This window comes from Amphiprion ocellaris, chromosome 18, assembly GCF_022539595.1.
Source record: "Amphiprion ocellaris isolate individual 3 ecotype Okinawa chromosome 18, ASM2253959v1, whole genome shotgun sequence".
In the NCBI taxonomy this organism is placed as follows: Eukaryota; Metazoa; Chordata; class Actinopteri; family Pomacentridae; genus Amphiprion; species Amphiprion ocellaris.
This window is the reverse complement of record NC_072783.1, coordinates 25,104,297-25,120,061: the sequence shown is the minus strand read 5'-3', so window position 1 is coordinate 25,120,061 and position 15,765 is coordinate 25,104,297. Positions and strand designations below refer to the sequence as shown.

Below are 15,765 nucleotides of genomic sequence, written 5' to 3'. Positions count from 1 at the left end.
TCTCTTGCTTTATTTTAATTTTAGCTACCTAGTTCTTTGGTATGATGTCATCTTTAATTCTTTATTCCTCAATTATATTCTTATTTTTAATTTCTAATTTTTAACTTTCTATCTTATTCTTTAATTTTGAAACTGCCTTGTTCCTTTACTTGATATGCATGCTAATCTAACTAATTATTCATTTAACTTCTTAATATTTTTACTGATTATTTTTATTTGACTACTCTGCCTCGTATCTGTTTGTCTTGCTTGATTGTCTCTGTGTTGTGAACCATGTGAACGCTGTTAAAACTGCTATATAAATCATTTATTATTATTATTATTATTATTATTATTATTATTATTATTATTATTATTTGTAATTCCAATCTTATTTCTCTGCTGAAAAGCGTTTTGCCTCAAAGGCTGTTACTTTAAATGGGCCAATGTAATACTATCCAGTTTGTCTAATTATTTCAAAAATATTAATACAAAATACCATGAATGTAACAGCTGCTGAAGTAAAGTTAACTTCATCGTTTTACCACTAGGAGGAGCTGTCGCATTGGTAATGCTAAAAGTAATTTGCTTGGTGCGCAGTTAATTTGTATAAATATTGTTTTTATTTTCCTAATATTGTAAAGTGCTTATTAGGCCAAGGTAATGCATACTAGTGATAATAATTGGGTTTAAACTAATATAAAAATTGTAAATGCTAAGTCATGTGAGAGGGCACGGCCAGGTTACTTCCTGTTTTGTTGCTAAGCTAAAGAGAAGCAGCCGACACGGCAGACAAGGCTCCCGACCGAGTGTTAAATAAAAGTATAAAAGAAAAGAAATAAGCAACTTCCCAAGTTCACACCGTTTGCTCACTTAGCAGGCCAAAGTGGTATGTTTATTTTATTATTTGTGTTTATGTTTGTGTCAATGTATTAAAGAAGCAAAGCTAATTGTATGTACATCACTTTTCCCCACCAGTTCTACGGTGTACTCTGTGATGTTAAAGCCTCAAGAAAGTCACAGTAAAACATCAGTAAAAGAAAAGAACCCTTGTGTCTTCGATTTGTGAGCAAGCCGGCATAGTAGAACACTTACTGCCCCGGAGAAGGCGAAGGACAACACGAGGTGGTCGGGACCGAAGCTGCTAGCAAGAAATGCTACACCACATGCAAGGAAAGTATCACGTGCTTGGACAAATGCATTGAACAAGTAAAGAAGCAAGCTAACAAGTAAAAGGCTTAAAGGCAAGCACAAAAGTCAGTGTCTTGGAAGGAGCACAAGTATTTGTGAGCTGTTATTAAAGATTCAATTGCATCCAATACCCACACGTGGCATTTCTCTGCAAAGGAATAAATCTTATCACAAGGATAAAGAGATTAAAGCAAGTCAATGAACAAAACAAGCACTAAAATAACGCAAAATGGCAGATGAAGATAAAGTTATAACTCAGACCACTGAGGAAAGCAGTGCAAATAATGATGTACAAAATGATGAAAATGAGGAACAAAATACAGAAGAGCAGACAAATGAAGAAGAAACGCCACAGCCCTCATCCTCAGTTGAAAGCACACAGACAGAAAATGTACGCAGAAGTCAGCGTGTACGCACACTCACTGAAAAAGGGAAATCCTTGCAACAAGAAAAGCTAAGTGATTTAATAAATGATTTTGAGCGTCTTTATAAGAAGTGGAAATACCAAATAAACGGTTTTAAAAGAATGTTGAAACATAAAGACTTTGATTTAATACCTGAAACTGTGAGTGTGATTAACACTATGATGAGTGATGTCTGTGCCATCTATGATGCTATCAGAAAGATAGAAAGTCCTGATATTGAAATAAGAAGAAAATGTGATGTGTGCTGGGCTATCAGTGAAACGGCTAGAGCAAAGGCTAAGTGTCTTTTGGAAGAAAATGGTGATCCAAATAGCATTCTCTGGCCTGACTCAGAGTCAGTGTTTGAAAGTAGTACGTCCAGTGCTTCTTCTAGGATTACCTACAAGTCAAAGTCTGTGTCAAAGAGGTCTCAACACTCCTCTATAACACTGCGACAAAAACAAGAAGCTGCAGCTGAAGTAGCAGCTACTGAAGAAGTCATTAAAATAATGAAAACACAGCATCAATGTGAGGAAGAAATAAGAGAGCTTGAAGTTGAGGATGCAAAGAAAAGAGCTCAATTTCTAACAGAGAGCACCACAATAAAGACAAAGTTAGAAGAAAAGAGAAAGGAAGTGGAACTATTAAAAGAGCTACAAAAGCATAATGCAGCACAAGCAAGATTAAAGGTGTATGCTGAAAGTTTAAGCAGTGAGGATGAAGAAAGACCTCTTGTTATCCAACCTAAGGAAACACGAAGCAGTTCTCTCCCACAAACAAACACTCTAAATGTACACTCAAAACCATTCATCCCTTCACAAGCCAAATGTGCCACAACTCAACCTACTGCACCTCTCCAAGTGTCTCAAACAACTATCTCCACTGCAAATGAAGCAGCCTCCATTGATCTTGTAAAGACTCTAGCTGAAGCAATCACTGCAAACAGAATCCCAATCCCGGAGCCTGCAATCTTCACAGGTGATCCACTTCAATATAACGATTGGAAATTGTCATTTCAAACATTAGTTGATCGCAAAAACCTACCAATACAAGAAAAGCTCTTCTACTTAAGAAAGTATGTTGGAGGTTCAGCTAAGAAGGCTATTGAAGGAAACTTTTTAGTTGGAACAGACACTGCATATTCTGCAGCCTGGGAAATACTCAATGAAAGATTTGGAGATCCTTTTGTTATAGGAAAGTCATATCGTGACAAGATTCAGTCGTGGCCTAAAATCAACACCAAAGACAGCAAAGATCTACGTGAGTTCGCAGACTTTCTAAGCAGTGTTGAATCAGCCATGCTCTACATTCAAAGTTTACAAGTGTTGAACGACTGTGTCGAAAATCAGAGAATAGCAGCAAAGCTACCTGATTGGCTAAGCGCACGTTGGAACAGAAAAGTGACTGAATTCCAAGATGAACAAAAAATGTTTCCTGATTTCTCTCATTTTGTCAAGTTCTTGAATAAAGAAGCCAGAATTGCATGCAATCCAATCACATCACTGCACGCAATAAAGCCAACTGAACCGGATAACAAGCATTCTTTCAAGGACAAGCCAAGACGAAACAACATGCTGAATGCTAAAACACTCAGCACAAGCTCAAACGAAAAGACAAACATTACATGTCTCTTTTGTAAGAAACTAGGACACACAATTCACAAATGTCGAAAGCTACTGGAAAGGTCAGTTGAAGAAAGAGTAAGGTTTGTGCAGTCAGAAAAACTATGCTTTGGTTGCCTAAAGCCAGGTCACAACTCAAAGAACTGTACATCCAGAAGTGTATGTGACAAATGTCAGAAACCTCATCCAACTTGTCTACATCAAGAAAGAGAAAAAAGAGATAAAGAACAACAAGTAAAGGATAATCAAGAAAGACCAAAGACAAATATGACTACAGAAAAGGTGTCAGAAACACAAGAACAAGAATCCACACAAGTTACATCGAACAGAGTTGTGCAACAAAGGTCAAAGGGTTGTACTTCCTCAGTTATTCCAGTTTATGTGTCAACTGTTGATGAACCAAATAAAGAGAAGCTTGTATATGCCCTGCTCGACACTCAAAGCGACACCACTTTCATCCTGAAAGACACAGCTGAGACATTACGGACAAAGTCTGAGCCAGTCAAACTCAAGATTTCCACAATGACATCTAAAACAAAGATTGTGTCAAGTTACAAGTTAAAGGACCTACAAGTAAGAGGCATGAACTCTGAAATGAGAATCAAGTTACCAACAACCTATACTAGAGACTACATTCCTGCCAACAGGTCTCATATTCCCACAAGTCAAACGGCAGAGAATTGGTCCCATTTGAAACATCTATCAAAGGAGATGGCACCCAAGCTTGACTGTGAAGTCGGATTACTGATTGGATATAATTGTCCTCAAGCTTTACTCCCACTAGAGGTGGTCAGTGGTGAGAGAAACCAGCCATTTGCACAGAAATCCCTGCTTGGTTGGAGCATCATCGGCTACACTGACACTGGAGAAGATTATGAAGATGAAATAGGAGTAAGTCACCGTGTCATTGTAAAACAAGTCTCACCAGTTCTTGAAACAAGTCATAACCTCAAAACTGAAGTCCACTTTGTGAGTCGAAACGAAGTAAAAGAAATCACTCCGGCAGAGATAGTCAAAGTGCTGGAAATGGACTTTGTTGAAAGGACTATTGAAGAAGACTCTATGTCACAAGAAGATTTACTGTTTCTGGCCAAAGTAAAAGAAGGCATCAAACACAAACAAGATGGCCACTTTGAAATGCCACTACCATTCAAAGAGGAAAGACCTGAATTACCAAATAACAGACTTTGTGCAGAACACAGGCTAAAGTGTTTGGAAAGACGTCTCAGGAAGGATGAGCGCTACTTCAAAGACTATGTAGCATTTATGCAAGACATCATACAGAGAAGCAATGCTGAGAAAGTGCCAGAGGCTGAGCTAAGTAATCAACCAGCATGGTATATTCCTCATCATGGCATTTACCATCCGCAGAAGCCAAATAAGATACGCGTTGTCTTCGATTGCTCGGCAAGGTTTCAGAATACATCATTGAACGAGCATCTCCTGTCAGGACCAGATCTCACAAACACACTCGTAGGAGTTCTGTGTCGCTTCAGGAAAGGACAAGTAGCAATCATGTGCGACGTCGAGCGCATGTTCCACCAATTTCATGTTGCCTCACAAGATCAAGATTACCTCAGATTCCTATGGTGGGAGGATGGTAACATGCAAAGGCCACCATCAGTGTATCGCATGAGAGTCCACCTGTTTGGCGCAGCGTCCTCGCCTGGATGTGCAAACTTTGGATTGAAACATCTAGCCGCCAAAGGTGAAACCAAGTTCAGCCAAGTCGTAGTGAAGTTCATACAGCGCAACTTCTACGTGGACGATGGTTTGGCAAGTGTCGACTCAGAACAAGAAGCTATACAGCTTGTAAAAGAAGCAAGAGAACTTTGTGATACAGGAAAGCTGCACCTGCACAAGTTCATTAGCAACAGTAAAGAAGTACTTGATACTATTCCAAAGGAAGAATGTGCAGCAGGTGCTACTGACCTGGATCTTGCACTAGGAGAGCCGAAGATGGAAAGGGCCTTAGGGGTCCAGTGGTGTGTAACATCAGACACATTTCGCTTCAGAGTTGTCATAAAGAACAACCCCTTCACTAGAAGAGGAGTGCTCTCCACAGTGGCCTCAATATTTGATCCACTTGGATTCGTTGCCCCTTTCATTCTCGTTGGCAAAAGAATCCTCCAAAGAATGTGTCAGGATAAACTGGACTGGGACGAGCCACTTCCAGAAGATCTCAAGCCTCAATGGGAAGCTTGGCTCAGAGACCTCCAGAACCTGTCCACTATCAAGATACCACGTTGTTATGTCCCATCAACATTCGACCAAGTACAACAGTATGAGCTACACAGCTTTTCTGATGCAAGTGTATCTGGTTACGGCGTGTGCTCGTACCTAAGAACTGTGACAAAGTCTGGAGAAGTACATTGCGCCCTTGTAATGGGGAAAGCAAGAGTTGCTCCTACTAAAGTGACAACGATTCCAAGATTGGAGCTTTCAGCGGCGGTAGTAGCTGCAAGGACTGCTAGCTTTCTCAAAACAGAGTTAGAGATCCAAGACATTCAGCAATACTACTGGACCGATTCCAAAGTTGTCCTTGGTTACATCAACAATGACGCCAGACGATTTCACGTATTCGTTGCTAACAGAATACAGCGCATCAGATCAAGTACCGAACCAAGTCAATGGCAATATGTTGCCTCTGAACAAAATCCCGCTGATCATGCATCGCGTGGAGTCATGACAAAGGAACTAGTGGAGTCCAACTGGTTCACAGGACCAAGTTTTCTGTGGGAAAAAGACATTCCAAAAGAAGATATCAAAGTGAAAGAGATTAGCATTGAAGATCCAGAGCTCAAGGTCACGCAAGTTTTCACAGTCCAAGCAAAAGAGCAGAAATCCATCTCAGAAAGACTCGAAAAGTTCTCTGATTGGACAAGAGCTGTGAAAGCAATTGCAAGATTAAGAAGACGTGTAAAGTATGTAAAGAACTCTAAAGAAATGTCCAATGAAAGTACTACACTGGAAGAAAGACAAGAAGCGGAGGAGTTCATCATACGCACAGTCCAACAAGAAGCATTCAGTAAAGAAATCAAGTCACTCAAGGATAAGAAAGAAGTCAAATCATGCCACTCTAAACTGCACCAGCTAAGTCCATTCCTTGACAAGCAAGATATCGTCAGGGTGGGAGGAAGACTAACAAAAGCGTCACTCCATCCCAACATCAAACATCCAGCTATCATGCCAAAGGAGCATCATCTGTCACGTCTGCTCATTAAACACTATCATGAGAAGATACATCATCAGGGTCGAGGAATGACCATCAATGAGATACGTGCCAATGGTATTTGGATAATTGGTTGCAGTACAGAAGTGTCATCATTCATATACAAATGTGTCAAATGCAGAAAATACAGGAAATACAACCAAGAACAAAGGATGGGCGACCTGCCATCTGAAAGACTAGAAGCTACCCCTCCATTCACATACAGTGGTATGGACTGCTTCGGACCATTTTGTGTGAAGGAAGGGAGGAAAGAAGTGAAGAGATATGGACTCTTATTTACATGTATGTGTTCGAGAGCTATCCATATAGAAGTCTTGGATGATCTTAGCACAGACTGTTTTCTTAATGCTCTTCGATGCTTCATTGCAATTCGTGGAAAAGTCAGCCAGTTGAATTGTGATCAAGGCACTAATTTTATTGGTGCAAGAAATGAGCTTCTAACGCAAGAAACCAAAGAAAAGGTCAAAGAACTGGGAATCAGTTTCATATTCAACCCACCTGCTTCAAGTCACATGGGAGGAGTCTGGGAGAGACAGATTCGAACAATACGAAATGTTCTCAGATCCATTCTCGACCAGTCAACTTCAAGATTAGACACTTCATCGTTGCGAACATTCATGTATGAAGCTATGGCGATAGTGAATAGCCGTCCACTATCAGTCGAGTGCATCAACGATCCAGTCGGACCAGAGCCACTCACACCAAATCATATTTTGACAATGAAATCAACAGTGATATCACCACCGCCCGGAGAATTCGTCAAAGAAGATCTCTACCTGCAGAAAAGATGGAAAAGAGTGCAGTATTTGGCGAACATATTTTGGACTAGATGGAGAAAGGAATATCTGTTAAACCTGCAACAGAGAAGTAAGTGGAATAAGAACAGAAGAAACACAAAAGTCAATGACATTGTTCTTCTACAAGAAGATTGTGTTCCAAGAAACCAGTGGAAACTCGCCAAGGTCGTAGAAGTCACTCCAGGAGCTGACGACAGAGTCAGAAAGGTCAAGCTTCTCATCAGTGACACTACTCGGGACAATAAAGGAGCACGTTCAACTAAGACTGTTTTAGAAAGGCCAATACATAAGACTATACTTTTGCTAGAAGCAGAGTAAGGACTTATAAGTGTGTTTATTTGCTAAAGTTCGTAAGTTCATGTTGTGTTAACTTCTATTTAGGATCACACATACAGTAGAAGTAGTGTGATGGTGGGAGTGTAACAGCTGCTGAAGTAAAGTTAACTTCATCGTTTTACCACTAGGAGGAGCTGTCGCATTGGTAATGCTAAAAGTAATTTGCTTGGTGCGCAGTTAATTTGTATAAATATTGTTTTTATTTTCCTAATATTGTAAAGTGCTTATTAGGCCAAGGTAATGCATACTAGTGATAATAATTGGGTTTAAACTAATATAAAAATTGTAAATGCTAAGTCATGTGAGAGGGCACGGCCAGGTTACTTCCTGTTTTGTTGCTAAGCTAAAGAGAAGCAGCCGACACGGCAGACAAGGCTCCCGACCGAGTGTTAAATAAAAGTATAAAAGAAAAGAAATAAGCAACTTCCCAAGTTCACACCGTTTGCTCACTTAGCAGGCCAAAGTGGTATGTTTATTTTATTATTTGTGTTTATGTTTGTGTCAATGTATTAAAGAAGCAAAGCTAATTGTATGTACATCACTTTTCCCCACCAGTTCTACGGTGTACTCTGTGATGTTAAAGCCTCAAGAAAGTCACAGTAAAACATCAGTAAAAGAAAAGAACCCTTGTGTCTTCGATTTGTGAGCAAGCCGGCATAATGAACCTTGCTTTAACAAAATCACTAACAGTAAGTTGAGAAAATACTGATGTCAAAGCAACTGTTTCTAATATGTATACAATGTTTTAGGTCTCTTAAATATCACCAAATACTAATTGTATTATGATAGCTCATTATGTTAACAAATCAGTACATTTCACGTGATGCGTTATTTGGAAATAGGCCAGAGTTATGATCCAATTTACCCCAAGGTAACTTAGCAAATTAACATAAACTCCTCCTCTGCACAGGTCTTATCCAATAAGCACAGGATGGAGGCGTGGAAAGGTAATGTTTACGTCCATCTCGCCTGGAAGTGGGACAGAGTGCAAACTGCAGCTGTCACACAGTCGGATATAGAGGCACACTGACATTCAGATGAGCCACTGCAAGACAGTGTACAGGAAGACTGCTGTAAGGTAAGAGCACAATTATTGGTAACTTTGATATAAGCTTTTTATACAGTCTGCAATAATGTTTCAGGATGAAGCAATAGCAAAGCAAAGTTTGGGGAACTTTAGTGGAACATTTGCTGAACATACAAACTGGAGTTGCTCAGAGGTTTATGTATCTATTAGATAATATAATCTAGAATGACTCACTGTGACAATTACAGATGGTCTTACTACACTGATGGTGTGAGTAGAGGAGGAGATTCTGCTGCATGAGAATGTCAGGTCACAAAAAGTGATTTGATTGTACAACAGAGAGATTTTAAACATTTTTATGTATTAATCATAATTCATGTTGCTCTCATAGTTCAGTGGCAAATGCATTCTTGTCATATCCCTCAGCACCAATGGCTGATAAACTTATTCCTTGACTACTTGTTACTCCAGATGATGCAGCTACAGTATGTAGGGTAAGGCCCAATTAAAATGAGACTAGCTCCAGACTAACTAATCTAAATTAATGGCAGTCATCTCGTGCACCTGCTTGTAAAGCAGCAACCAGCTGCTGTGTTCAGTTCTGGCATTAACCAAGATGTGTTATCAGGTCGACGTGCCGTATGTTAAGGAAACAAAGACTCTGTTTATGGTTTGAATTGTCAACTATACAGTATTGAGAAAATCTGCAATATTGGTCGTATTTTTCAGTTTTATAAGTGACTTTTTTAACAAGATTACATTTAAGAAAACCAAAACACTAACAGAAAGGCAATTGTAGTATAGATTACTGACAATAAAAATAGTAAGCAGTGTCCTCGCATCAACTTTACAATCATGAACATGCGTGAACATGCACTGTATAGGTATGTGTTGCACTGTGTCATGATAGAACCTGCTCAACAATACTGCTTTTATTCTGAAATCTGTATAAAATAATCCTAACTTTTTCCGTCTTGTGCTATTAAAATAGGATATTTTAGGATATGACAATAGGATATGACATTAAAGTCGGTGGTCACCTGACCTGCAGTGAGCAGGTCAGGTGACCTTATTTGTGTCTATCTGCTGCTGAGGCTGACTGATAGACAAGCTGCCACAGTGGCAGAGCAGAGGGTTGGGTTAAAGGTGGAACAAGTCCATGCAAACACTCCCTGCTGCCAATTGCAGCATATGGGGCTGATAGAAACAGGAAAGCTAACACACAAGGCATCTAGAAATGTTTCCTCACAAGGATATTTTGTAGCTTCACGCAGACTCTAAGAGCTGGCGCTGAATGTTAAAGTCAGTGAACTCTGCTGAGCTGACAAAATGGCTACAGTGAGTGTTTGGCATTCACAGTTTTAGCTGACGTAAATTTCAGTTGTAAGAAAAGTGACAGCAGTGTGAGGTTGTTGTCCCCTTTTCTAAACACCTTCCAAATGCAAGGGATTTTCATATTTTCATGTGTCTTTTAGATTTGAAAAAAGAATGCATTGCACTGTAAAAGTCATCAGACTGCAAAATCTACCAGCATGATATAAGACATTCAATTTGCTCTGATGTAATTACTTTGAGACCTTATTTTGTCATATTTAGCTAAATCAGCATGCTGTTAATTCCCAGAAAACCCTCTTTAGTCAAGAATAAAATCCGTTTTATTGCTATCCCTCTTTTTACATTATCAAATCAAATCAAATGAATCTCTATTGTCATCATATCAGAGGAGATAGTGTTTCTCCAATATCCAAAGACCAGACTAGCAGTTTAGTAATCTGACTGCTTGTGGTATGAAGCTGTTCATCAATTTGGTGGTTTTTCCTTTGATGCTCCTGAAACATTTGCCTGATTGCAGCAGTTCAAATATGACGTTGAACAGTCTTCACTTTACTATATAAAGTGCCCTGAGATGACTTATGTTGTAAATTATTGCCATATAAATAAAACTGAATTGAACTAAATTGAATATAACTTGCTCAGACTGTGTCAAAAATGAACGTGATCAGATGTAAACTAGGGGTTTAACGCTGACCTTACTTGACATAAATAAACGGTAAACGACCTCCTGTACAGATGCAACCTGCTCATCCGGTGTTTGTGCTTGCTTGACTGTCTGTCCACAGAGCTGCCATGCTGAGGAGAGGCAGAAATGGCCGGGCTGTGCATTTGGCCTGGAGTGAACCACGGCAAGGGACAGATGCCATGGCAGCGATCCAGACGTCAGACACAGAAGAGTGGGAGGGACAGACGAGGCCACAGGTGAGATGCCGGGGTTCCTCGGGTGCAACACAAAGAAGAAAATGGGTCAAATATTAATAGCTGAAGTGGAGATAGCATCATGATAAAATGGACATGTGGTGAGACTGTGGGATGATACACTTAGTAGCACCACTTGCTTGATGTTACACAATTAAAAAATGGTTGAATCCTGTGTATTTCCACCGTTGTGACAATCACAGAGAAGCATGTTCATTTGAAAGGTGGCATTTGTACCTGGGTGCCAGTAGTTTTCCACTGGGACCGTCCTGAGTCTGAAAAGGCTGTGTGCAAGACAGGGTCAGCTCTCCAGTATTTTTGGAAGGCTTCTAATTTTACTTTCTTACACGTGACTTCTCTCACCAATAACACACGCAGACCTTTTAGGGGTAAGGCTATCTAGTTGAAACATGGCATACAGGCTCTCATTTGGCTCTTGAGATTGTAGAGTGCGACATGGAAAAATCGTGATTTTTCATCCAGACTTGGCAACACATACTTTGGCTGCAGTTTATGAAAGGTGAAACGGCATCACAGCTGCCAGTGGAAATACGAAATTAATCCTCAAGCTCCTCCACTGGAACTAATTCCTTCCCCCGGACCGTGGCCATGTCTACGGACTTACACGTTGCTGTTTGTGTCAACCAGATGAGTGACTTGGAGCCTGAGGTGGATTACCTGACCGGTTCCCCGGCTGTCTCTGAGGTGGTGGCCCTGCCCGGTACCGTACCGGTGATGGGGGAGTCTTTCTGCACCTGCAACCGGACGGAAGAGCTCAACCCAGGTTTTGGTGTCATCAGTGACTGCCTGTGTGGGGAGGAGGATCAGGGTGAGCAGAAGCTGATGAATACAGCAACACACCATATTAACACAGCAGGGTGGATGATAAATTGGCACAAGTGGAGTGTTCAGGCTGCAAAGACTTCTAATAACATCAGGGCTTCACAGTGTTATCAAAGTACATTGTACAGACTTTAATTGTGTTTGGAAGCCAATAGCTACATATTCAGTTATATTAGCAATTTATTAGTTATCTGAGTGAAAGGAATGAACTCACATAAAACCGAGAGTACAAATGTTGTCCAAAACTCAGATATTCTTGCTGACAGTGGTGGAAAGTAACTAAGTGTTTTTACTCAAATATTGTACATAAGTGGAATGTTGAGGTACTTCCTATCTTGTGCTACTTTACTCTTCCACTCCACTACATATCAGAGAGAAATATTGTACTCTCTACTCCAAGATCTTACATCAAACTAATTACAACACATTGTTGAAGATTAAACCAGTAGTTTCCAACATTTTTGTCTTCTGACATCTTTCAAAAAGCAGTGTGCAGTCAGGGTTACATTTCAGATGTTAGCAGCTCCACCAAATAGCAGTTAATCCCTCTAAACTTCTCACATGGCTTCATTTCAGTAAATTAATGCAGTATCACCAAAAATCAAAGATCACAGAAAAAGTACAAAACCTGAAAACAGATTTGTGTATCAGATATTTCTTCTTTCTTCTTCCATTAATCATCTTTTGACCGCTCAGCTTTGTCTGTTGTCCCTGTACATATAACTGTAGTTGAAACCTGCAGCAGCTGCAACAGTAACATGCTGCTGACACACTGTTGCTTTAATATTAATAATTTAATTATGTCATACATAATGATAAATCAGTCAGCGGGACCAAGCCAGCATGTTTACTTTAATACAGTAAAAACATTTTGCTGTTAATAGTTCTACTTTTGCACAAGTAGATTTTTTTATGCAGGACCTTATTTCTAATGCAGTATTTTAACATTGCTGTTTTGCTATATTTTACTAAAGTAAAGGATCTGAAGTAAAGCAAAGGATCTTCCACCACTGCTTGCTGTACCTGTGAAGACTTGATTTGTTTTACAACAAGCTGACCTGAATTCTTTACCCAGCAAACATCTCAGTTTTGTCATGCTTGACAAACAAGTTCCACTGATTCAGTGGAAAAGGTAATAGATCAAAAGATCAATCAAAAGTCAAATGAGTCATCCTGGTAACAGACATAGAACCAGGATAGAATGAGATTCTACAGCCACTAAGTAGTGATTTCAGCTAAACCCTAAAATACACATACATCAAAAAAGCTCACATGCTGATGATAAGCAGATGCAATATTTACCATGTATAAGGGATGAATGATTTGAGGAAAACATCGAACTGTGGTTCGAGTTGCACCATAGATACAATCAGAGATACTATCTAAAGTGAGATTGCCACACAAGGAGGTTGGCATGAATTTGTAAAACCACTGTCAGTAGTTTAAACCCCAAGTCCAACACGCTGCTCAACGTATGTTCTATACTGTAGTCTTTGCAATTTGCAAATTGCATTGCTCTGAACTGTAATCAGCTAATTGTTCAGCTTGGCATGTAAAGCATCCTAATTTACAATATTACCACTGTACCATTAGCTAATTAATACAGAAGACAAAGTGCAGGTGGGGCTGCTGACAGTGCCATTAGGTTTGATGGTATGTGGTCAAACAGGATAGTTTGACCTGATTATGGAGTTACATGAAAAGTCAGCGATTCACCAACATTACTGCAATCATACTGATAATAAGTTGATAACAATAACTACAAATGTCAGCCTAATGGTGGCTGTAGATTAGAAGTCGTGGAATCACTAAAGTCAGTATTTGTCATCCTCTGTGTGACGATAATGTGGCAAATTACATGGAAATCCATCCAGTGGTTGTTAAGATATTTCAGTTCAAACCACAGAGATGGAATGATTAACAGCCAGAACCAGCAGTGCTTCGCTGTCAGCATGTGTAAAAGTTTTAAAAAATTACAAACTATGAAATCAGCACTGTAGAGCTCATATTGCTATCCCTGTATGGTGTGTTCAGGTTTCGACTGGGTGTGGGACGAACGCTGTAAGTCCTCTGGAGCCTTCCTCAGCTGTGACAACAGGAAAGTGAGCTTTCACTCTGACTACAGCTGTGGCACTGCTGCCATCCGCGGCACCAAGGAGCTGACAGATGGACAACACTACTGGGAGGTCAAGATGACTTCTCCCGTCTATGGAACTGACATGGTGCGTAATAGTCGGAATGATTTATAATGATTAATTAGAAGTGGTCCAAATCTGAATGTGTCTGAAGCGATGGGTGTTAAACAAACTATCACTGAGTGAAGATGCTTTAAAAATTCTCTTGTGTAGATGGTGGGAATTGGAACTTCAGAGCTGAACCTGGAGAAGTTCAAATACAACTTTGGCAGCCTGCTGGGCCATGATGAAGACAGCTGGGGACTCTCCTACACAGGTTAGAGCTTAAATTGTCAGAAAAATGTATAAAACTGAACGTTTTGACCTTGATAATCAACAGAAAATATGCATGTGTGTGTTTGAAGGTCTTCTCCAGCACAAAGGGGACAAAGTGAAGTTCTCTCCTCGCTTTGGTCAAGGCTCAATCATAGGAGTTCACCTGGATATGTGGCACGGTACCCTGACCTTCTACAAGAATCGCCACTGCATAGGTGCGTGTTGAACGGGAATTTAAACTTGAATTTATAGGCTGCATAAAATGCAGTAATCCTGAAGGGTTTTCATCCTGTCACCTCTCCTGCTCACAGGTGTTGCTGCCACCAGGCTGCAGAACAAGAAGTTCTACCCCATGGTTTGCTCCACAGCAGCCAAGAGCAGTATGAAGGTGATCCGTGCCTGCTGCACCCCCACCTCCCTGCAGTATCTGTGCTGTGCCCAGCTTCGCCAAACGTTGCCCTCCTGCCCGGACGTACTAAACACCCTGGAGCTGCCCCCGGGCCTGCGGGTGCTCCTCCGGTCACAGCTGGGCTGGGTCTTCACCCTCAGCAGCGGCCCTGAAACCTGGGAGCAGCAGGAACACTTGCCTGAGGATTTCCAGGAGGAGATGAGCCTGCCTTCAAGCCCCAGTCCAAGCCCCATCCCCAGCCCTGTATCCACCCTGAGTGCCTGCGCCTCCCCCAGCCCCTGCACCAGCCCCATTCCCGACACCGTCTCATACTGTTGCGCCTGTCAGATGTCATCTCAGACTCATTCCAACAGCTGCCAATGCCCTCCGACTCCTCCCAGCAGCGACTACGATAGCTGCTGCTCCGAGCCGGAGGATTATAAGTGCAAAAGATGCCGCTGGACATGACGGCTGTTCTGCCGTCATCTTTTAGCCAGTATTTGAATGGGTCAATGCGTCTCTTTTTTAACCTAGCAATTTTATTATCATGCAAATGAATGTGGAGAAAGGACTGAATATGTAGTGTGAGACTTTTAATGCAATTAGGATGAAATCTGGGCCCTTTATTCTCATTTTAGCCAATTTCTATAACTCGCCAAACAAGAGTTGTAACGTTTTTTCTGATTGTTTCATTATTAAATTATGTCAGTCAGTGTCTTTGCAAGGCCAACAATATGAGCAAACTAGACTGACAAGAAAAAAAAGAATAATACTGGAAAACTTGTGAAAGTGTGCGCTTGTTTTCTCAGGGATAAACTCCAGGAGGACAGGAGCTACTTTTTGATACTGTGAAACTGACTTTTTGTAAATGTTTTGTAATCAGCATTTGGTTTGAGTATCAGCAGTGGTTGTGTGATTTCCTACTCAGCAGTGGGGTTTTTAATTTCACAGTTATGTTTTTGTTATTGAACTTTCTTACTCAGGCAATTCTATAAAATTCCTGGGTGTACTGGGGCAGCTGGTGCAGGCAGTGGGCAGCCAGCGAGTCCACCTACCAGAGACTTGAGATTTAGTTGTATATAGTTTTACTTTTAGCCCTCCATTGTAGGAGAGGCCCACCACAGTTTGTACTTTGCACATTGTAAATAGTTTTGATTTTGCTGCTGACTAATAAACTATTTTGTGACTTATGTGATTGCATCATAACTTTTCATTTTGTCTGTTAAGACACTGGTAGGAAAAG

At 40.6% G+C, this 15,765-nt stretch overlaps 1 protein-coding gene and 1 long non-coding RNA gene across 2 annotated transcripts; both read left to right on the top strand.

Annotated features, from left to right (window-relative positions):
• The first annotated feature begins 6,879 nt into the window (after positions 1 to 6,879).
• Positions 6,880 to 8,185, top strand: LOC118470028 (uncharacterized). The gene is made up of 2 exons (XR_008599486.1): positions 6,880 to 8,027; positions 8,117 to 8,185. It is a non-coding gene; the product is annotated as an uncharacterized LOC118470028 (long non-coding RNA).
• Positions 8,186 to 8,483: 298 nt separating this feature from the next.
• Positions 8,484 to 15,712, top strand: LOC111588193 (SPRY domain-containing SOCS box protein 3-like). The gene is made up of 7 exons (XM_035942965.2): positions 8,484 to 8,639; positions 10,709 to 10,844; positions 11,490 to 11,670; positions 13,719 to 13,906; positions 14,033 to 14,135; positions 14,224 to 14,349; positions 14,446 to 15,712. Exons 1-7 carry the CDS (start codon positions 8,599 to 8,601, stop codon positions 14,988 to 14,990), a joined length of 1,320 nt encoding a protein of 439 aa, XP_035798858.2. The 5' UTR covers positions 8,484 to 8,598; the 3' UTR covers positions 14,991 to 15,712.
• Positions 15,713 to 15,765: the final 53 nt, after the last annotated feature.

Bases quoted from the DNA above. Each gene is read 5' to 3' on its own strand.
- LOC111588193 (XM_035942965.2), top strand. From the start codon at position 8,599: ATGAGCCACTGCAAGACAGTGTACAGGAAGACTGCTGTAAG. The intron at 8,640-10,708 runs GTAAGAGCACAA...GTCTGTCCACAG, and splicing joins TACAGGAAGACTGCTGTAAG to AGCTGCCATGCTGAGGAGAG. The intron at 14,350-14,445 runs GTGCGTGTTGAA...TCCTGCTCACAG, and splicing joins CAAGAATCGCCACTGCATAG to GTGTTGCTGCCACCAGGCTG.